This window comes from Phasianus colchicus, chromosome 22 (assembly GCF_987193195.1).
Source record: "Phasianus colchicus chromosome 22, bPhaCol1.hap1.1, whole genome shotgun sequence".
NCBI classification, from domain to species: domain Eukaryota; kingdom Metazoa; phylum Chordata; class Aves; order Galliformes; family Phasianidae; genus Phasianus; species Phasianus colchicus.
This window is the reverse complement of record NC_143457.1, coordinates 3927932-3949316: the sequence shown is the minus strand read 5'-3', so window position 1 is coordinate 3949316 and position 21385 is coordinate 3927932. Positions and strand designations below refer to the sequence as shown.

Here is a 21385-nt window from a genome sequence, read left to right as displayed (position 1 = left end):
TGGTTATTTCTTCTGTTGTCACACCAATGTGTTGATACTGCAGTGTTGCTGGATTTTTTCAGAAACCTTTAGTTAATGGGTTATCATAATCGTAATCAACATTTAATGGTCCATGTGATAAGCTAAGAATTTCGGACTATATTATATAATGTTACATTTTACCAGTTATAGATTCAAATTTTTTCTTATCTGGGCCTATGTGGTTTTGTGTGCATTCTTCCTTCACAGCATGTCTTGCCCAAAGCAGTAGTAGAGTGGGAAGATATGGGAGATTGACAAGGCAGTTTCAGTAGTAATAGCAACATCAGGTCACCTATGATCTTTGGTACTTTCCATAAGAGTAATAATTATGTGTAGTTGTATCTTCACAACCTAGTTAATACAGGCAACAGTAGTTCTAAGATTCAGTTGCTTTTGCTAAGAGAAGCACTTGGTTCACACGTGCAAATTACTGTCCTTCTTAGTTGAAATCTCTGATATTTACATCTCTGACTAATGTGTAGTTGAAGGCAGTAAACACGAGTACTAAATCACTTCTTTTATTCCTAACAGTGTTTTCAGATTTTAAAGACTTGATTGGACAGATCCTGATGGAAGTGCTGATGATGTCCACCCAGTCAAGGGATGAAAACCCATTTGCAAGTCTGACAGCTACATCACAGCCAATTGCTGCAACTGCCCGGTCTCCTGACAGAAGCCTGATTTTAAACACGGGCTCCAACCCAGGAACCAGCCCTATGTTCTGTAATGTGGGCTCCTTTGGTTCCAGTTCATTATCCAGGTGACTTCTAACTGAATATTGATCTGACTTGAATATTGATTTGTAGACTTAGAGAGGCATAAAAATATCCCAAGAGCAATAAATAGAATAGATTTTAGAACTTTTTCACTGTTTTTCTTGTGAATGTCTCTGCAGTCACCCTTTTTGGTTATATTGCTGTGTCTAGAAGAAGCATATTTGACAGGGTAAAGCCCTGTAACTGGTTCCTTCTGGAAAGTATTCCTAATTTACATCAGTGAAGGCTGAGGCTCTTAATGTGTGAATTGCAACATAGTTTTGTTTAGCATTAATAAAAAGGATTAATGTGTGTGAGCTGCAGAATCAGAACTGAAGAGTCATTTGAAGGGGAAGGGCATCTGCTGCTCATTTTATCTTTTCCACCCTTTTTCTTCATATCCTAAATGATTGCTTTTTTTTTTTTTTTTCTTTTTCCCCTGTGACTGGTTTAGTCTCTATGGGACTAGTCCAGCTCCTACTACCAATTTCACAAGCTATGTACCAATGACTGGTTCATCTCTTACCCCACCAGCCAGTTCAGTTGCCACCACATCTGTGCCTTCCATTACTGTCAGCTCTCACCTCACAGCAACCAGCCCTTCTTGGACCCAGCCTTCCTCTCCGAGGTACCGGCCATATACTGTTGCCCATTCTGGAGGCTTTTCAGCTTCTTCTACCTCGCGTTCCTTGAATATTTCCATCCCAGCTAGTTCAAGTCCTCCAGTCATGGCTGCTAGCCCTCCAGCCATGCTGCTCACTGCACCCAGACAGAGACCCACGACCATGGGTCCGCCTTTGTTTACTGCTTCACCCAGTACCTTGCGCAGGCGTTCATCTTTACTGAACAGGATTCCTCCTAGGTATTTCACAAGAACGAAAGAGTGCATTTAATGTGTGCTGTGCAGGGTGTGGCATGATCGTGCAATTTGGAAGAACTCGTGTTTGTGCTGAGCTCACCCTACTCACCTGGAGTTGATTCTCTGTTTCATTTTTGTGCTAATACTTAGACTTGCTAACATGCACTCTTTGCCAAAAATCCGTAAGCTGTCTCTGTGAGCATTTGAGGAATAATGCAGTTACTTTAAAGGTAACAATATTGTATCTATTTCCTGCTCGTTTTACATCCATCCCATTTAAACTATTATGATTCTATGATAAGCTATCAGCTTTCTGTTCATTTGCTTCTGCTGGACAGTAAACCAAGCAGACATCCTGCTCTGAAATCAGTTTTCTCAGTAGGGCTGTAGCTGATTTGCTGAAAGCTGTTAAATGCTGGACTGTGTTAGGTTTGATTCCCTAGTGGATATATTTAAATTTCAGATTAGTCTGTTTCTGTAGGGTAGGCCAAGTACTGCATTCTATCTCTGGCTGCTCCTAGAGTCTCTGTTCACTGCAGGAGGGACAATTGAACAGTTAAGGTTTTGGAGCCACTGCTAAACAGTTCAGTAGCTTAGAACAAATTTTGCTTCTATAAGAACTTCAAAATTATTTTTACATTTTTTGGTTGTGAATGTGTGGTGTTTTGGTATGTGAATAACTCATAGTGTCATGGAGCATGGTAGTATTGTTGTAGTTTTTACTAATATGAGCTGCCTGGCTGCATGCTTAGAGAAGACAGTTTTTGGCAGACTTAAAAGAAAAGCTGTTGTATTCTTTCTTTTTGGTGTAAAGAAAAACAATCTGATGGCCTTTTTCATTTCTGTTATGGTAGTATATACGACAACCCTTTCTCCCTCCTCTTCCTTGGCGTTTCTGATGTGTCTGAGGACAGTAGTGATGAAGAAAATGAAGATGATGATTTTTCTTGTGTCCAGTTTGGGTCCAGGTATTGGAGCAAGAGAATGTAACCTGCATGTCTGGTTGTGTAGGAACTAACAGTACGAGTAGTGCCAAGTGTTTTTCAAAGTAACTTGGGAAATGAGTAAAGCCAAGCAGGTGACCAGGGTTGTTTGTAAGTAGGTATATAAACACATGTAATGAATGCTAGTTAGTCAGCTTGCTTTTTTTTTTTTTCCTTTGAAGAGATGACTGGGATTAAGGAAATGTTAATCATGCTGCCTTTTAAGTTTAATGAGCACAGTTTCTAAAATGTTGTTTGAGCTGAACTCCTCATTGACTGTGTGTGAGTAGGAGGAGTACTATTTACCCATGCTTGTAATTTTAAAACCAGTGGTACATCATGTTGCATATTCTCCTATCAAAAATTGGAACATGAGGACATTGGTTAAAGTGTAATGGAAAAAAGCCAGCTGATGCAAAGAGAGTTGTTCTGCTGTAGGTTGCTTGACAGCTGAGATCTCTATCTGATAAAGAAAACACCTGAAAGTTGGAGCTCCTGGGGACTGAGACTGTTTGTGGTGGGCAGCAGGGTGTTCTGCTGTAAAACAGAGGCTTGGGAGTGATAGAGTGAAAACCTTCCACTTGTGTGACTCTGAGATAGATGGAAACAAACTGAGGGTTATTCCTAGCTCTGTTTGGAGGCTGTAAAAATAACACAGCCTGCAGGGCACCAGGCGTGCCAAGGAAAACAAAGCTTTTGGAGATGTGAACAGGGTAGGATCTTCTTTAGTTTTACCTCTCATTGCTGAGTGTGCCTGCGATGTCTTGTCTGATGCAGAATGTTTTCCCATTAAATATGAGGTTTTGGTGTGAAAATAGGGCAGCTCTCCTTCACGACAGTTTGTCATATCCGAGTGGTTTGTGTTCTTTGTTGATGAAAATGTTTCTTTTCTTTGCCCTTTAAAATCTGACGCTCATCATCTTTATCGCACGCACTACAACTTCTGAAGAAATGCCTGATTGTTTTGGATCAACTCAGATTGGAGAAAGGGGATCTATTTTGTGCAAAACCGTGTATTTCAGGAAAACTTTCTGGAAAATGGTACTTCTGTAGTCATGCTAGTAGCCAGAACATTTCCTCTGAACATTCTGGTTCCTGATTATGACTGGTAGTAATTTGGAGATGCCCACTGGCATGTTGTCTTGTTCTAATAGGCAGAGCCAGTGGCAGTTTCCTAATGTCTAAGGGCAGCACAGTCTGAGTTATAAGCTCTACATGCATGGTAACAACTGGGAGGGAAGTATTTTAGTTAAAGCAGAACTGAGGGAAAAGCTAATTGCTTGAACCTTTTAATATTAGACTAAGTCTAGACTTTAGGAATTAGTCTGGGATGTTGGGGAATGTCCTAAAAGACTTGGTATGAGATAATCTTCCCCCTCCAGTGTTTGTCTGTGGTTATTCCTGTGGTATGTTGGGATGCTACAGCCAAAATCAGTTAACTAGAATACCTTCTGCTGGCATCTCCTTTTTTTCCTTTGCATCTAAATTCAGATGAGAGAACTTGGTAACAAAGGTTTATGCATTGTTTGCGTGCATACTTGGATTTTAGGTTTGTGTTTTGCTACTGTTTTGTTTAATCTCTTCAGTGTTAGTTAGCAGTTTTGTCTTAATATTAGATTGAGTTGCATGGCCTTTGGTAGGGATTTTTGAGGCTGCTATGCTTCTGGAATCTTGGTTTCTTTATTATGTCCTGGCATTCTACAGACAGCAATAAGATGTTAAGTTATGAACACAGTGACTGTACAATTATGCAACAACTTGCAGTCTGAAAATAGCAAGGCATTCAGTATGTGTGTGGAGGATGTATGAGGTCTGCATTGGAATAATTTCAGTTACTGCTGCAGTGAAATCATTAACAGAATGACTAATTATAGAAATAGTAGTTCTAATACAAATTGCCGTTCTTAAAAGAGAAACTTAAAAGCTGAATGTGAGAAGTCAGGTCTAGGAGAAGCAATAAAAATGGTGGTATGGTTTCATGGTAACCCAGTACTACCTCATTAGAGATACAATTTACAAGGGTTAGTGTTAATTGCAGAATTGAAAGCAACTATCTCTGCAAAAGAAACTGTTGTTAGCACAATTTTTGTTAGTGTGCTCAGCTGCCAAATGCTTATCAAGTAATAACCTTTGTGTGATTTATTGATTGGACTGCAAAGTTTGTGCAATAGCTTTGTACAGCTTGATTATTACAGCATAAATTATTTTACAGCATATAGGAAGTTACACTTTGTAGTCTAAACATGTTTTTTAAAAGCTGCATATAAGGAGAAATACTGTTATTATCTCAGTTTAAGGTCTTGGACTTGTAAAGGGGTCTTCATTTAAATCCACCTTGATTTTGCACCAATTTTCTTCAGCAAGGAACAGTAGTAGACTATCCATGTGTTTTTTTCTTATGGGTTTACTTTCATGTTTACAACACTGCTGTTTTAATCTTTTTCCCCTGTAGCTGCTCTACTTACCAACATGGCATATCTTACTATAAGGGAATCAAAATGAACTGTGTTGAAATTAAATAATCTCAGATGTGGAAATGATAAATGAAACAGTTGCTTGGATACGTAGCCTCCTGTTCTTGATTCTCCTCCCTTTGGAATACATAACATGATTATCTGTAGCTCTCATGCATAAGCCAAGGTCTCATCTTTGCAGTTGGAGGCTTTTACATTCTTTTGGCAAGTTTGAGAGTTAGTGGAGGTTCATAACTTCTTCACTGCTATAGACAGAGACCGTAGGAGCTGTGCAGAGATTGCATCACTGCATGGAAGTGTTGTGATGTTCCAGGGGTTATAACAGTGTTGTCATCAAGTGTGACATAAAGGCTGTTCACTTCCACTGTTGCTGTGTGATAAAAAGATTGGTTCCCATTAAGCTTTTGTGCCTTATTGCCACTCTGATACCTTACCCATTTAACAGAGTAATTGATTCTTTTGTCGTGTTAGAGTGCAGTTGACTTTTTTTTTTTTTGAGTTGGACAACCTGAAAGGGAGAGCTCACAGAAATGGTTTTAATTGTTGAGAAGGCTGTGTGCCTGCTGGAATGGAGTCTTCAGAGAATTGACAGGTGGTCAGGAGCTCATGAGTTACTTGGTTGTGCAGCACCAAAGAGCTGGACCTTACACTCTGTTTCTTCTTTTTATGTGTGTGTTTTAAAGTGTGGGAGGCTCTGGCAGCTCAAGTGTTTGCGATTCCTGCAGTGACCACTTCACCATTGAAAACTGTAAGGAGACAGAGATGCTGAACTACCTCATTGAGTGTTTTGACCGGGTTGGAATAGAGGAGAGAAAAGCACCAAAGGTATATTTAAGAACATCATTTTTGAGCCTTCTATATGTTTTGCATACCTAAAACAAGCAGAGCTAGAAGTTACCTTTCCTCTTTGGAGGGTAGCCTTCTGCTGCATTTTATTGGCATTTATTCCATGTAAAGCATATGCCTGTGAGAGGCTTCTGTATTTTGCTGTAAGCTTTTGCTTGTAAGGGAAAAGAAACGTACAGCTTTTTATGTATGGTCTGAAAGATTTTTAGCTGTAATCCTGCTATCTTAGATTGCATATTATACTCATACTGCACAAATGGGGAAATTAATCATATTTCCTGTTCTGTCTCTGAATTTTCTGTTAAAATGACTTTAATTTTGTCAGATGTGTAGCCAGCCAACAGTGAGTCAGTTACTGAGCAACATACGATCGCAGTGCATTTCACATGCTGCTTTGGTGCTCCAGGGATCCTTAACACAACCAAGGTAAATACAGCTGATGTTGAACAGGAAAGTTCGATTGTTCTCTTTTGAGATTTATCTTTTGCTTCTGAAGATTAGATAAGGAAACAGTTTTTGGAGCAGGACACATGTATGTGCCAGAGGAATCATTTATTGCTTTACCATTGGGTAGTGTTGTTCCCACTAATACCTTCATGGAGAGAAGTTTAAGTTACTCTGGATTTGTTTTCAGATGCTTCTATTATCTTGAAAGCTGCACCAGTTATCCTTTGTGCTGTGAGACTAGTTTTGTCTTTACATGAACCAATGTTGATACTGGAGTAGCTTTATGTATGTGATAAAGAAAAAAAGATACTTCTTCAGAAACTTAGCGAGCAGTTAAAAGCAATGACTGCATTAATTCAGAAAACGCTAACTTTAGGTTCTTATTGCTAGTCCAGCAACAAAAAATGTTGCTCTTTCACTAGTTGAGCATTACAAAGGGTTCTTTCACGAGAGAGGAGTAAAGGGAGAACCAATTACTACACTGAAGCCGTTATTTTCTTCTGGCCTCATTAAATGAAAGTGTGATATTGGCAGCAGCATCTGCTTCAGAATAGTCTCTACACAAGTAACTACAGAAGGCAAGGCTGGTTACTTCTGAAAGGAGCAGGTGTCCACATATTGATGATCAGCTTTCTGGCACATCTTCAAATGTGCTGACTTGGATGTTTTTCCTGCATATAATCAATAGCTTTGGATTTCTTTTGCACAAATAAAGGTCATTGCAGCAGCAGTCTTTGCTGGTACCATATATGCTGTGTAGGAATCTCCCATTTGGCTTCATCCAAGAACTGGTGAGAACAACTTACCAGGATGAAGAGGTGTTCAAACAGGTAAGACATTAATTAAGAAAAAAAAAGAAATAAGTGGAATTGTAGGATCTTAACTACTTGCCATATCCAGGGGCTGCATTTTCAAAGGTTTATTCTGCATCTCACAGTTCTAGATATGTTATTTCAAGGCCTAACAAACTGTTAAACAAATAGAGTTTGTTTTTTAACTCATTTATAATGTTGTGAAATGATTGATTTTCACTATTTTGTGATTCTAGTTATTAAAAATGTATTTGTTAATAAGCAGCACACACTTATGTAGATGTTGAAGTGTGCTAACTCAGAGTGTATTTGCATACAGTGCTGATCTGTACTACAGGGTTAATCTTGAGTTTTTATCTTTCTGTTTTAATACAAAAATAAAATTAGAAGTATGCAAGCCAACACACTTCAGTAATTATTTTTATTTATTTTTTAAAATATTTTGAATGGTTTGCAGCTAGGGTAGTAAGAACATTTTATAAATCATTGGCCTTTTCCAGAGGAGGTGACTGAAAAGCTTATTCTGTTATGTCAGGGTAGTGCTCTGAAATTATGCAAATTTGTAACTTATACATTAAGATGCAAAATTAGCACGCTTCTGGTCCATATAACATTAAAACAGGAGGTCACAACAGTTATAACAATCTTTGATAGTAGTATTGGGCAACTTAGCTATAAAGATGGGGATTTTTAGAATAGCGTTTGATTTCTCGTGTTTTGAAAAAAAAGTTATCTAAAAAACTGTTACTACCTTTTTGTGGGGGAGCAGTTGTCAGAGTGGTGTGACTGGGGCTTAAGGCTGGGTATCATTACTTTTGATTAGCAAGCTCCTGCCATGTTTTCCTCTTTTAACAATCCATTACTACTGCTTGGTATCTTTACTCTTGCCACAATTAAGATTTCCCAGCGCAAAACCAACTTGGTACATGACACATGAAAATCTGGCAACGTGATTTCCTCAAGCATACAGGCAAACTGGTAATTAACCCGAGGGCTGCCAAACCATTGGAGACCTCCATGGTGCTTCTGCGTGTTCATGTGCATAATTAACATGCAATTCAGGGATCTTACTTCGGAGCTTTAAGTAAAACAGCTGGCTGAAAGGTGGATATTTTTAGCATTGATACCCTTATGCATTCAGGCATTGAAATGTCATTTGACATTGACCTAACTGATAGAAATTCAGAGAAAAGGTCTTTATTTTTTCCATTGTGTGCTTGCAGTATCTGAAGAGTGAGTGTGCATTTCATGCAGTTACTTGGTCATCAGAATTATTTTTTCATTATTTTATTTATTTATTTTTGCAGATCTTTATCCCCATCCTGCAAGGCCTGGCTATAGCTTCCAAAGAGTGCTCCCTTGATAGTGACAATTTTAAGTACCCCCTTATGGTAAGGACTGTTCTTTTCTAGACTGTTCTGTTCTTTCTTAATGAATACTGCTAATAGGCAAATTCTATGCGAGCTAATGTACTTTAACATTTTTGGACTCTGTTTGGTTAATTTCAAACTTCATGCTGGAAGTTATGTTATGTGCCATAACACCTAAATTTAAAGCACAGCAGACTTTGTGTAATGAGCTGTTAAAATATTTATCTGAGTTGCTTTACGTAAAACAAATCAAATGTAGGGATTTCATCATGCATGCCAGTTAAACACTGTGGATGCTAAACTTCTCCAAATTTAAGTTTGGGAAATAAGGAATAATACCCATACCAATATTTGTTGCTCTTGTGGCAAGTTAAAATCTATTGCATTAAAACCAATGTTATATGGATTGATGGCTGTGTGCTGTAGGAAAATACTGTAATATTCCCTGGCTGAAAAGTTTTGTTGTTGTTTCTTTCAAGTGCATATTTTAGTTCCTAGATTTTTCCCTCCTGCTGCTTTTATTGACAAAACAAATCTTTTGAACACCATGCTTGACCACAAAAGAGCAAGCTAAATTCTTGACTAAACTAAGTGTTGTCAGCTAGCACCTTCAGATCTTAAGATCTTCAGTGAATCATGCCAAAAAAAGGCTGTTCTTCCTATCTTGGGTTTCATTTGTACCTGGGGAAATAAACTCGACTGGGATGTGTGCTGGAATCAAACTAAGTGACTGGAATACTTCTGCAAAACAGCCATCTTCTTTTGTTCAGTTTTCTTGTTGTTCTGGTATTTGCTTCTCAATCACTTAAATTGCAAACTGTTGCAAATTTGTCAGTCATTGAAAATAATATTCAATTTTGATAATCTTTAGTTGCACAGTGTTCACCAAAAGGTTGGAATAGTAGTGACCAGCTGTGGTGTAACTGAAGTATGAGAACATGTAACAGGAGAAGTGGGATATGTGAAAGCCTACAGTATTCTTGTGTTTTCAAAATTGTCTGTTATAACTACTTTCTTTTTTCTGTGCTGCAGTGTAAAGTGAGTTAGAGATCTGGGATAGGATTCTTTGTTTCTGGCTACTGTGTTCATCTGACATTTTTCCACTCTGACTCAAAAGACAAAGGCCTTGCTGTATGTATAGTACAATTGCTCTATTTATTATTGTTACTGACTTTTATGTGGCAGTTCAGAAGTCCAGCAAAGAGGTTGTTATGTTCTGATCAAGCAAATAATTTGCACAGCTAATTTTGAAACAAGTGCAATAACTTATTATGGTGTGAGACATTAGCTTTTTTGAGACAGATGGAAACAGATGTAAAAACTAAGTAGGGGAGCAGGGTGTGCTCTAGCTTTTTTGGACCACTTCACCATTTGATGGAATTTTTTCCACTGGTTAAGGGAAAAAAGGTTTGATTTATTTATTTATTTATTTTACTGTTGTTTTTTTCCAGCTGTTTATTATGTTCAGCTTGTTATTCTTAAGTAAACTGTCTGCAAATTATACACAAGTAATCTTTTCTTGCAATTTTGTTATAGGCATTATGTGAACTTTGTGAAATTAAGTTCGGAAAAACACACCCCATGTGCAGTTTGGTAAGTGCATCTAAACTGATTTTTCTAAGTAAAACTTACTTTGTTGATTAATGTGTTCCATGTTGATAATGTTCCTTATAATTCTAAAGAAGAGCTACTATAATAGCTAATACTCAGTGGTAGCTTAAAGTTGTCTCCTAATGGGAATCCTTTCTCCCTGAGAATGTAGAAAAGCTGTGATGAAGGTGACTTAGATTTCTGAAATACCAAGGAGATGTTTCCATTTAGATCACAGCATGACTGAATTTTGAAGAATAGAGGGTGTGTGGTAAAACACTGTAAGGTGACAGTGCAGGTAAAGGAGTGTGGCTGACATGGCAGCTTTGTGATCAGTTTGCTATTTCTCATATTTTCTAGGTTGTCTCTTTGCCCTTGTGGCTGCCTAAATCTTTAAGCACAGGTGCAGGAAGAGAGCTACAGAGACTTTCCTATCTTGGAGCCTTCTTCAGTCTCTCTGTCTTTGCTGAAGATGATGTAAGTGTTCTAGAAAGATACTGACAGTATGGTTTGTTCTTAGTGTTTGATATGTTCACCAGTATTCATTCCATTTTCAGAACAAAGTTGTTGAAAAGTACTTCTCAGGACCTGCCATCACTCTTGAAAACACCCGAGTTGTTAGCCAGTCCTTGCAGCATTACCTGGAACTAGCGAGGGTAAGTGTCCTTGCATTTAAAGAACTGCAAAAATATTGTGGATTTTTTTTTGTCTTAACAAAAATTAATAATATCAGCTAAAAAAATCTAGGTTATGTATTAAACAATAAATCTTTCAGGATATGGCTGAAGGTAATTAGATAAAAAGGTTGGTGAGTGCTGTAAGCCTGTCTCTGAGGTTGTAAGCCAGTTCAGACTGTATTAGAACACTTAATCATGGATCGTAGTTAATGTTAAAGGATGACTTAAAAAATAAACCACCAAACTACTGTATTAGTTGTTTGTGTTGCACTAGTCTTACATATGCATCTTTTATGTATCTGTTCTCATAGCTTATGTTTCCATATAATCTTGACAAATAAGACTGTAGCAGTAGCTGTTGAGAGTGGAATTTGTTAGGCAGAAAAATATAGAAAATTCAGAAAGCAGGAATATGATGGTGAGAACTATGTGCAACCTAACAGAACTTTTACTTGAAATTGCAGCAAGAGCTGTTCAAGATTCTGCATAGTATTTTGCTGAATGGTGAAACTCGAGAGGCAGCTCTCAGTTACATGGCAGCTGTTGTCAATGCCAACATGAAAAAGGCACAAATGCAGGTAAATAAAGGCAACACTCTTTGTGTGATTTATGGATCTTGTTAGTGGGTAAATGACAGTAGGTGGTTGCTTCAGTGGTGATTCTTGAATGATATACAGAAGAATTTTGATTTTTGTACTGTGACGGCAGGAGGTGAAGCCATCAGTCATCTCTTCAAGTATGTTTCCCATTTCTGAAATGATTCTATGGTATCTACTTGATCAATTTGTGTTATTTACTATTTTAGAATTACCTTGTCGTGATGTTAATGACTGTTTGAATATGAACCATAGAGAAAGATAATTCATTAAGTGACTAAATAACCTTCCTGCTGTCAGGAGGGCCTTCTTACAGATCCAAATTCTTTCTCATTTTCTTTTCTTTAACTTCTTGCTTTGTTTATGTTGAATACTGTTCAAGCAGCAGAAAATATCTTTATACTTCTAAGTTTAGATCTTTAACTATTTGCTTTCTTACTCTGCAGACAGATGATCGTTTGGTGTCTACAGATGGTTTTATGCTCAACTTCCTATGGGTACTGCAGCAACTAAGTATGAAGATCAAGCTGGAAACGGTTGATCCCATGTACATATTTCATCCCAGGTGTCGTATTGACCTCCCAACAGATGAGACAAGAGTGAAAGCAACAATGGAGGATGTTACAGCCTGGATTGCTGAGCTTTGTGAGTACTGTATTAATAGAGCACTATTGATACTGTCTACTCATATTTGCTTTAAAAAAAACAGTTAAGTTTAAGGTCTTGCCCCTCCTTAAGGCAGTTCATATTTTTAATTTATTCACTTTTACTGTTGATTTGTTTCCTTGTTTTGTAGACAGGGATCCGTCTCCATTTTCTGATCCGAAATTCCCAACTGAATGTTTCTTCTTAACCCTGCATGCCCATCATCTCTCCATCCTGCCAAGCTGCCGTCGGTACATACGCAGACTGCGAGCCATCAGGGAACTCAACAGGTTAGAAGTTGTTCTTATGTAGCATGTGTGACAGTCCACTGCTGGTCCAGCAATGTCTTTATCTCACCACAGTGGTAGGTCCTGCAAACTTGATGGAAATTACAATAACAATTTGAGTAAAGCTGTTGCTGAGTAGAAATCCTAACTGTTTGCTAATCTGATGCTTTTGACAGTTACAGATTGCTTACATTAAGAGACTGTGGCTTGCTTCAGGAATTCAAATAATAGTGGCAGGGAGGTTATTACTTACCCAAGGCAGCTCAAACTGGTGAGAAGACCATTCTATTTAAGAGAATTGAATTGATCTTTAAAGCACTTTAGAATTTATGACAACATTTTGCTTATTAATCTGGGGTGTGGTTGATGGTGTGTAGACATCAGTGTTCTGAGCTCTTTAGCATATTGCATGGAAATTTACATATTTGATAAAGGAATGCAGGTAGATGACTTACAGTTCTGGAAACAATACTGTATTACCCGTGCTTGTGCAGTGTTTTGTGTCCCAGAAGATGCATGTGGTGTTCCCATGGCTTCTGGGGGAGGGAGTGACTAATTGTAGAGTCTGTAAAAAGGTTTCAGCAGTGAATTCTCAGTGCTGCCCATGTGCCTGTATTTTAGCACATAGTTTACCATTTTACAAATTATAAATAGTTAAAGTTAAGATGTTGACAGGAAGATACTGCTGTTTTCCATTTCTCCTGGGGTAAAGCCAAGCAGACTTTTATATTTGCTCAACCTCGAAGAATACTCTGATAAAATTAGAACAGATTTTTGGATCATCAGTATTTTCCATTGTTTATAATTGCACTCACTGCATTTTGGTAAATGTTCCTTGGCAATAATACCATGTGTTCATCACAGGATTTTTGGACTGCATTCATAGTGATTTCATTTTTTGTTTTAAAAGCACACTCAGGCCAAGACACTGAGAAGCTGCAGAAAGCAGGGCAAGAAGAGTCAGTGTACTTTAAAGAAAAAAATATTTTCAAATAAACAGGCTGAATTAGTTGTAAATAAGCTACACGTTTGGCTTGAAAAAGAAATTACTTCTTTTCCTTATTTAGAATTGTTGAGAATGCTGCCTATGCAGCAGTCTCCATGTAGTGCTGCAGTGTTGAAGAGCTCTTGAAGGCATGTATGTTGGAGCTAGTTTGTATGGGATATTTGAATGCACACTGCAGATGTTCTATCTGCATTTGCAAAAGAAATTTATTTGTCTTGTGATGATGAGTAACTTCTATAAAGATAATTAGCTGTCTCCCCCACTTTTCTCAATCTTTCCTCTCTCTTTAGCAGATAAGTAGATTAATGCCTTGCAGATGGCAATAGGTAGCCCCTCTGTCATGGTAACCAAACATTGCATATGGTTTTCAGGACTGTTGAAGATCTGAAAAACAATGAAAGTCAATGGAAGGATTCTCCTCTGGCTACCAGACACAGAGAGATGCTAAAACGTTGCAAGACGCAGCTTAAGGTTTGTGAGTGGTTTGAATTGAAACTAAATATCTTTGTTAAGCTGTTTGTGTGTTTATTTTTTTGGAATGTTTGGGTGCAGCTTTCTATTGACGTTTCTTGAAATGGATACTTTTGAATCTGTACATCAAGTGAGCTTGTTAAAATGTGTTCTGACTACATTCATGTAGTGTGTGATACTACATAACATTAACTGTGACTTAAAAACTCCAAATAATGCCAAGATTAACTCAGCCCTTATTCCTGAGAAATAGCATAATATTGTGATTTGTTTAGGGGTAGCTGTGTGCACAATCCATGCAGTGATAGAACTCCAGGCCTTTGTACACTTGCCATAATGCACAAATACTTTGGTTAGTTAGGATAAGATTGGCCATCTTATTATGTTGTCCTGCCCTGGGTTAATTTTTGTTTGTGTCTTCTGCAGAAACTGGTGAGGTGCAAGGCTTGTGCAGATGCTGGTTTGCTGGATGAGAACTTTCTCAGGAGATGTCTGAATTTCTATGGCATGGTGATCCAACTGATGCTTCGCATCCTCGACCCCGCCTATCCCAAGTGAGCATTGGGGTTATCTGTGTAAATTTTATCAAAGATAATATGGTAAATTATTTACTGAATTACCTACTTTAGTTCAGCAGTTCTGTTTTATTCTTTTTTAGCTTTTATGTTCTTATGTAAATGTTCCTTTGATTGTTTTTGTCAGTGACAAAATATATACACTTCTGCATAGAATATGTTTTATTTGTAGTTTAAGGTTCAACTGGGGGATGTGGGGTGTTGGGGAAGCAACCCACAGATGTGTTTAGTAGATCTGAAGCATTGGCATTGATCTTCTAAAAAATCTGTCACATCTTTTATAATGTTTTTTTATATTTGAACTCCATAAGAGAGCTCATATTGCTTTGTACTTAGCCCTGGAGTTTCACTATCCTTTCTGTTGTATTTTTTATTCTGCAGCATAAAACTGCCTTTAACGCTTGAAGTTCCGAAGGTATTTGCAGCATTGCCAGAGTTTTACGTGGAAGATGTTGCTGAATTTTTATTTTTTATTGTACAGTGAGTAAAAGTTATTTCTAAAGAAAGTCTGTTCTACCCTTTACCTGTGGCAGGGAGTGTCCACATGAATAAGTTAGGGTGTGAATGTAGTTTGCTAGCTATTTTGTAGTTGTCATGCTGTTTAATAACTTCTAAGATAATGGTGTTGGCAGGAATTATTGCAGATATAATGCCTAGCTGACCTCCTTTTAACCTAAATTATTCCATGATATTGATCTGCCTTCTCAGGTAAGCAAGCTTAGAAGTTTTCTCTTTCGGTTTTGCCCTGAAGAACTTTCTTAATGATTTGGATCTTAAGACCATTTAATTTTATGATAGGGTTATTATCACTAGAATATAAAAAAAAAAAAAAAAAAAGGCTTAAGTAGTCCAGAATTGCCTCTATTACAAATCTACAGGGATTAGATGCGTTTGTTTAATTTTAGCTGTTCAGACAGGCATGGATACTATTTGGATGTAATCCTGGAGTTCTGAAGCTGATTACTTTCTTCCTGATAACGTGCCTTAAAATTCAGACTGTACTGTGGTGCGTGAGGAGGAGATGAGTGGTTGCTTTTGCTTTTCTGAGGTGCTGTTGTAACAGTACTCCATAGCAAATTTGCTATTATGTGCAGCAGAGAATTTGGTCGCGTTTCAGAAGAGAATGTTTGGAACTGGGGCTAAAATCCAGCTGCTAGTGGACAGCTGGCAAGACTTCTTGGAAGAATAATAATGTCGTGTCTATAGAGAAAGGCAGGAAAATATGATAAAAATGGCTTAAGCTTTTCCTGTTGTTAATGAGATAACTGAACGTGTACAGCAAACATTCTGTTTGGTATATAGGGCTGGGTTTTTTCATTTTGTTTTCCTTATGTCTACTTTTTCAGATATGCTCCTCAGGTGCTTTATGAGCCCTGTACTCAGGACATAGTGATGTTCCTTGTTGTGATGCTGTGCAACCAGAACTACATCCGAAATCCTTATTTAGTAGCCAAGCTGGTGGAGGTGATGTTCATGACCAATCCAGCTGTTCAGCCCCGAACACAGAAGTTCTTTGAAATGATTGAGAATCATCCTCTCTCCACTAAATTGTTAGTTCCCTCCTTAATGAAATTTTACACAGGTAAGCAATTCACTGATGTAATGTACAGTAAGTAGTAAGTATTATAAGGCAAAAAGCAGTGTTAGGTGTTGAGACCTTTTAAGCAAACAAAAAATCAAAGTCAAGATAGCTCTTGGATCTTGGATAGACATAGTTTTGTTGCTCAGCAGTCAGGAGTCCTTCCACAGGCTGCTGTGCATTGACAACTTTAGCACTGTCATCTTGATGTGGTTACTGTTTGTGTGGTATTTAGATTCCAAACTGGAAAGGTGCTTTGTTTTCTAAGGGAATATTGGGATTTATAACTGATTTTGCAAATACTGCAACTTCTAAATGGCTTTGCATTACTAGAAAGAACTGCTTTTGCTGCAACATTTCCAGAGTTTGTTATTACTTAAATTTTGGAGTATGGAATAGAATGGAGTTGAATATAATAGAAGGTGTGTTTCCTGATGCTTTTCTTCAGAATTCAGTTTGGTTTTTAAATGGGAAGTGGACAGTGATCCTGTAAGTAGATGTTAAGGTGGAAGTGTCTGAGCAGGAATTAAAATTTCTCTCTTAAAGCTTGGTGTTTGAAGGTCATCACATTGGAAACAATAGGAGAGAGATGTAGTGTGTTGCACAATAGTCACTGTGGAAGGCTTATTTTCAGTTCTAGGATCTTCTGTTCTAGATCCAGTTTTCTTTTTCAGATGTTGAGCATACTGGAGCAACTAGTGAATTCTATGACAAGTTTACGATCCGCTACCACATCAGCACCATTTTCAAAAGCCTTTGGCAGAATATAGCTCACCATGGTACATTTATGGAAGAGTTCAAGTGAGTAAGAAATTGTATATGGTGCTGCTTACTGTCATGCGAACTGCTGAGGAGGCCATTGCCATTGGGAATGGGTGATGCCACTTGCCATTGTGTTTTAAATGACAGCGCTTCCACTAGAACTGGTGTTTCTAAACGCTGAGCTCTGGACACCACGATCAACTTGGCTTGGGGAATGGGGTCATTGTTCAGAATATACAGTACAGCAGGTGTGTTGCTGGGGTTGCAGTCTGCTCTGCACACCCATCTACTCTGCAGTGATAACTGTGTTTCAATGTTTTCAGCTCTGGGAAGCAGTTTGTTCGCTACATCAACATGCTGATAAATGACACAACTTTCTTGCTGGATGAGAGTCTGGAATCCCTAAAACGTATCCATGAAGTGCAAGAGGAGATGAAGAATAAAGAACAATGGGACCTGCTGCCCAGGGTGAACAGAGCTGTTTTTCAAAGTGCCCTTTACTTCTTTTTAATTTTTTAATACAAGACCATTGGTTTTTTGTTTTTTGTTTTTTATAAGTAAGAGGCAGCATCAAAGAGCTGCTCATGAGAAGCAGTTCAGAATGCTTTTTCTTGCTGCCAGTATGGCTGTGGTTACTCTGGATGACATTCTGCAAAAAAAAAAACACCCCATCCTTCTGCATAGTTATATTGTGGCTAGCAAACAGTACTATTTGAAGTGGAAACAGTAAAAAGTTTTAAATTGATGTGCACTTAAAAACCTACATGGAGAAATTAGGACTTAAATGTTTTTGAAGGAGCTTTTGGAAGTTGCTCGCAAGTTGAATTGACTACAAGAAAATGATGCTTTTATTTTGTTAATGCATTGATCCTGTGTAGCTTTGCCACAGACTATTGAAGTACTGCAGCTCAGACTTTAGCCTGATTAAACAATAATCGTGTGTGTTGACTCACTGATGTCAGGTATTTCTATTTTAAGGTTATCGATTTAAAAGAAAATGTAAAGATCTTGTTTGTTAAATTTATTCTGGTTTGTTCTTGTGAAGCCTTTGTTCCTGTCGGTGCCTGCTTAGTGAGGTAAAGCCATTACTGCAGTAACAAAATGAGCTGGTACATAATCTACAGATTGTTCCAGTGTGACGTGTTTACTTACAGTGGTACACAAACTAGGAAGAACCTTTCTTGGCTCAGATTTCAAGCTGCTCTTCAAGTGTTGGCATTTGGATGGAAGGGAAATGTAACCTGGTTTTGTAGTTGTGAGGTGTGGTTCTGGGATGTAAGCAGACTTACAAAACTTGGACTTCTGTAATACCACTGATACTCATCTTTAGTGTTGCAGAATTCTGAAGAGTTAGTTCAGCCTTTTCTCAAGTAATAGGTAAAAAAAAGTAAGCTGTGTCTCAAGTTAAAAAATGTATCACGTTGACTTGAATTGCAGTGTGTACTTCTGCCTGCATAGATCGTGTTAGCAATGTGGCCATTAAGGTTTTGATTCTTGATTGGTGATGAGGAAGGAAATTCTATGAACTTAACCTTGTAACCACTGAATATTTATTTTCTAGGACCAGCAGCAGGCTCGGCAGTCACAGCTGGCTCAGGATGAGCGTGTCTCTCGTTCATATCTTGCCCTGGCAACAGAAACTGTTGATATGTTCCATATCCTTACCAAGCAGGTTCAAAAGCCTTTTCTCAGACCTGTAAGTCCTACTCAGATTTAACTTAGTACCTACTTTCTCTAATGGCTCTTCTCTTGGGTAATGTTTTGGAAATGTTTGGTGGCCCTTTGTCTCCCTTCTCTTCTTTCTCCAATTCCAACTCTATTGAAATCTATTTGCTCTTGAAGTTACTTAGTTATTACTTGAATCACTGAGGTGGTGTGATCCTTCTAGACAAGAGCTGTTTGCATTACTTCTATTTTTTTTATGGAGAGTGTGCCTAAAGAAAAGACTCTTTGTGCAAGCCTACAAGATGATAATTATATTGGTTAATAATTCCTGATCTGGCTGTATGCAAATCTGATGATAATCTGTGTTATTACTGCCTTTGTGCTATGGTGTGTTTTACTTTGCTCTTGTAGGAACTTGGACCACGATTGGCTGCTATGTTGAACTTTAATTTGCAGCAACTATGCGGCCCAAAGTGCCGTGACCTAAAAGTTGAAAACCCTGAGAAATATGGGTTTGAACCAAAGAAGCTGTTGGACCAGCTGACTGATATTTATCTACAGCTAGATTGTGCTCGTTTTGCTAAAGCAATTGCTGATGATCAGGTGAGCTCCAAAAAGATAAGGGGGTTTGGGTGACATCATTGTGCACAAACAGGGCTTTGCAGAATATTCTAGAAGAGTTTCGTTTTACTTGCATGCTGTCACCCGGTTTCCATTGTATGTGTTGGCAATTTATTTTCTTTGCAAATCATTCTGTATTCTCTGTGCTCTTGATAGATTGGTATATTTTCAAGGGGTTTGAAAAGTTACAGAGCTACAAACCTCCATAGCGCTTCACACAGGAAAATTCCTGAGCATTAGTTCTTATTAGCTGCAGCCCCATTGTAAAACAGCAGAAGTACCCAGCCTTGAGAGAATGGTATTTTTTGGAGTCAGGTAGCATAGCCTCCTTTCCCAAAGAAAGTAGAAACCTGTGAGTTCCAGTGCATTACATTTTGTCATCAAACTCAGCCTTGTGCTGCAATGTGAATAACAATTTTTATTAAAAGAACATTGTCTAGACTATTAAAAGGCAATCAGAACATGGCATTGTGAAGTTAAAAGCAAGTGGCGCTGTAGAACATAAGCAGCTTTCAGGACCTTGCCTAGTTTATTTTTTTAGTTATTTAGTCAGATGAAAGCAATGTTTGTTTCAGCCGAAACCACAGGATGTGCAGTTGTTTCTCTGTATTTTGTACTACGTAGCTGTGAAGTTGTGAGCAGCAGGCAGTTCCTGCAGAGTGCTGCATGCTGCACCAGTTGGAAAACAAGTGTTTGGTGCTTGAAAGAGTCGTCTTACTAGTTTGGCAACAGGGTTGTTTTTCATGTTAGGAGGAGCTGGTGCTTTTTTTTTTTTTTTTTTAATATTGCATTGTGCATTATCAGAGAACTTGAGATCATCAGTATCTAACAAACTGCATGGTATCAGCATATTTGTTGTAAGATGTACTTCACTATTCAATTATACCATGGATAGGCTGTATAATCACATTTTTAGTTGTTGTTTTCAAGCTGTTTTAAGTTGAGGCTTCATTTTTTTTTTTTTTTTTCCAAGTGTGTGAATGTAGATCAAGGGATACAGAGCCATGCCTTTACCAGTATGTGTCAGTTGAGTTGTTTCCCACCATGTGGGAGAGAACACCAACCACAACAAAAGACTTAAATGCACTCCTTCTGCTCTGTGTGGCAGACAACTCCAGGGTCTGAATTTGTTTGGTTTTGAGAATAATAAACACTGCAGCTTTCAGGGGAAAGATGCATGTGAAATATGTAACCTCTACTCCTTGAATGTTAAACCCTGAAAGCTGTTGCATCAGTCTTCTTTTTTACTACGGTATTCTCTTAACAGCCAGGATGAAGAGGGATGTTAATGATCCTGGAGATCCCCAAGAGGTGCTGAGAGGGTATTTTTGCTGCTGTAAAGAGCAGTTCTTTTGCTGCCTTCATGTACAGTGGTTGGAGAATTAGGATTTAAAAAAGCTTTTATGTGATATTTTTGACCAATTGGTGAGGTCAAGAATATGTACAGATGTTACAAGACAAATATTTAATCTAAGGAACAGTGCTAATAATTATAGTCAGCCTCTCTGAATGCCTGAACCATTTTGATTAGTTGGTATTGTCTTCTACTGTATTTTTTTCTACCAAACGGTTCTACAGTAGTGACCAGTACAAAAGCACAAGTGTAACCCAAAGCTGATATTTTTGTGCTAGATGAAGTGTTCTGTACATTACGATTTTCTGTCTCACATAATTTGAGGTTTTATTGATCCCTTTTTCTGAAGTTTTTAAAAAGCACTAAAAGGTCTGTGGAATTTCTGCGGCATATTAAGATACTGCAGCTCAGCAAAGTTTTGTGCTTTGCTTGTAGAGGTCCTACAGCAAAGAGCTCTTTGAGGAGGTCATATCAAAGATGAGAAAGGCTGGAATCAAATCAACCATAGCAATAGAAAAATTCAAACTTCTGGCAGAGAAAGTGGAAGAGATTGTTGCCAAGAATGCCCGTGCAGAAATTGATTACAGTGATGCTCCGGATGAATTCAGAGGCAAGTTGATTTTTCTAAGTACTGAACTGGGAGGTCAAGACAGATTTGTTCTGTTATTTTATTTCTAAGTATGATTATGTATTAGTAGAGACTGTGTTTATAGAGGATTACATCCTTCTCCATTTCAATTAAATTAGCGAATTAAGAGAGACAAAGGGTGTTTTTTTGTTTTTTTCCCCTGGAACTGCGTTATCCAATCCAAGCCTTGTCTTCACTGCATATGATTTAAAACAGTAAGAAAAAGACAATCTGAAATATGGTGAAAATGGCTAACGTTTAACCTTTTGTACTGTTTTTCCCTTTCTGTACTGGGACTAAACCCACTGCTCATTTTAACTTGCTGCTGCTTTTACCTGTTTTCTGTAACTTCAGCAATATAG

The 21385-nt window shown here is 38.0% G+C and overlaps 1 protein-coding gene across 4 annotated transcripts in view; it reads left to right on the top strand.

Moving 5' to 3' along the window:
- The window catches only part of UBE4B (ubiquitination factor E4B), a 36393-nt gene that overhangs the window by 11944 nt on the left and 3064 nt on the right, over positions 1 to 21385 (top strand). The window contains exons 6-27 of one of the 4 annotated variants that reach the window (XM_031613336.2): positions 553 to 781; positions 1231 to 1638; positions 2490 to 2603; positions 5776 to 5917; positions 6264 to 6364; positions 7101 to 7215; positions 8505 to 8588; positions 10104 to 10160; positions 10518 to 10634; positions 10715 to 10813; positions 11299 to 11412; positions 11877 to 12075; positions 12227 to 12365; positions 13740 to 13839; positions 14266 to 14393; positions 14796 to 14894; positions 15761 to 15996; positions 16668 to 16794; positions 17079 to 17223; positions 18317 to 18451; positions 18832 to 19023; positions 20831 to 21005. In XM_031613336.2, the coding sequence (XP_031469196.1) occupies positions 553 to 781; positions 1231 to 1638; positions 2490 to 2603; positions 5776 to 5917; positions 6264 to 6364; positions 7101 to 7215; positions 8505 to 8588; positions 10104 to 10160; positions 10518 to 10634; positions 10715 to 10813; positions 11299 to 11412; positions 11877 to 12075; positions 12227 to 12365; positions 13740 to 13839; positions 14266 to 14393; positions 14796 to 14894; positions 15761 to 15996; positions 16668 to 16794; positions 17079 to 17223; positions 18317 to 18451; positions 18832 to 19023; positions 20831 to 21005 (3255 nt within the window). The remainder of the gene's footprint in view (positions 1 to 552; positions 782 to 1230; positions 1639 to 2489; positions 2604 to 5775; positions 5918 to 6263; positions 6365 to 7100; positions 7216 to 8504; positions 8589 to 10103; positions 10161 to 10517; positions 10635 to 10714; positions 10814 to 11298; positions 11413 to 11876; positions 12076 to 12226; positions 12366 to 13739; positions 13840 to 14265; positions 14394 to 14795; positions 14895 to 15760; positions 15997 to 16667; positions 16795 to 17078; positions 17224 to 18316; positions 18452 to 18831; positions 19024 to 20830; positions 21006 to 21385) is intronic. The other 3 variants (XM_090123289.1, XM_090123290.1, XM_031613334.2) reach the window with 3 other exon arrangements.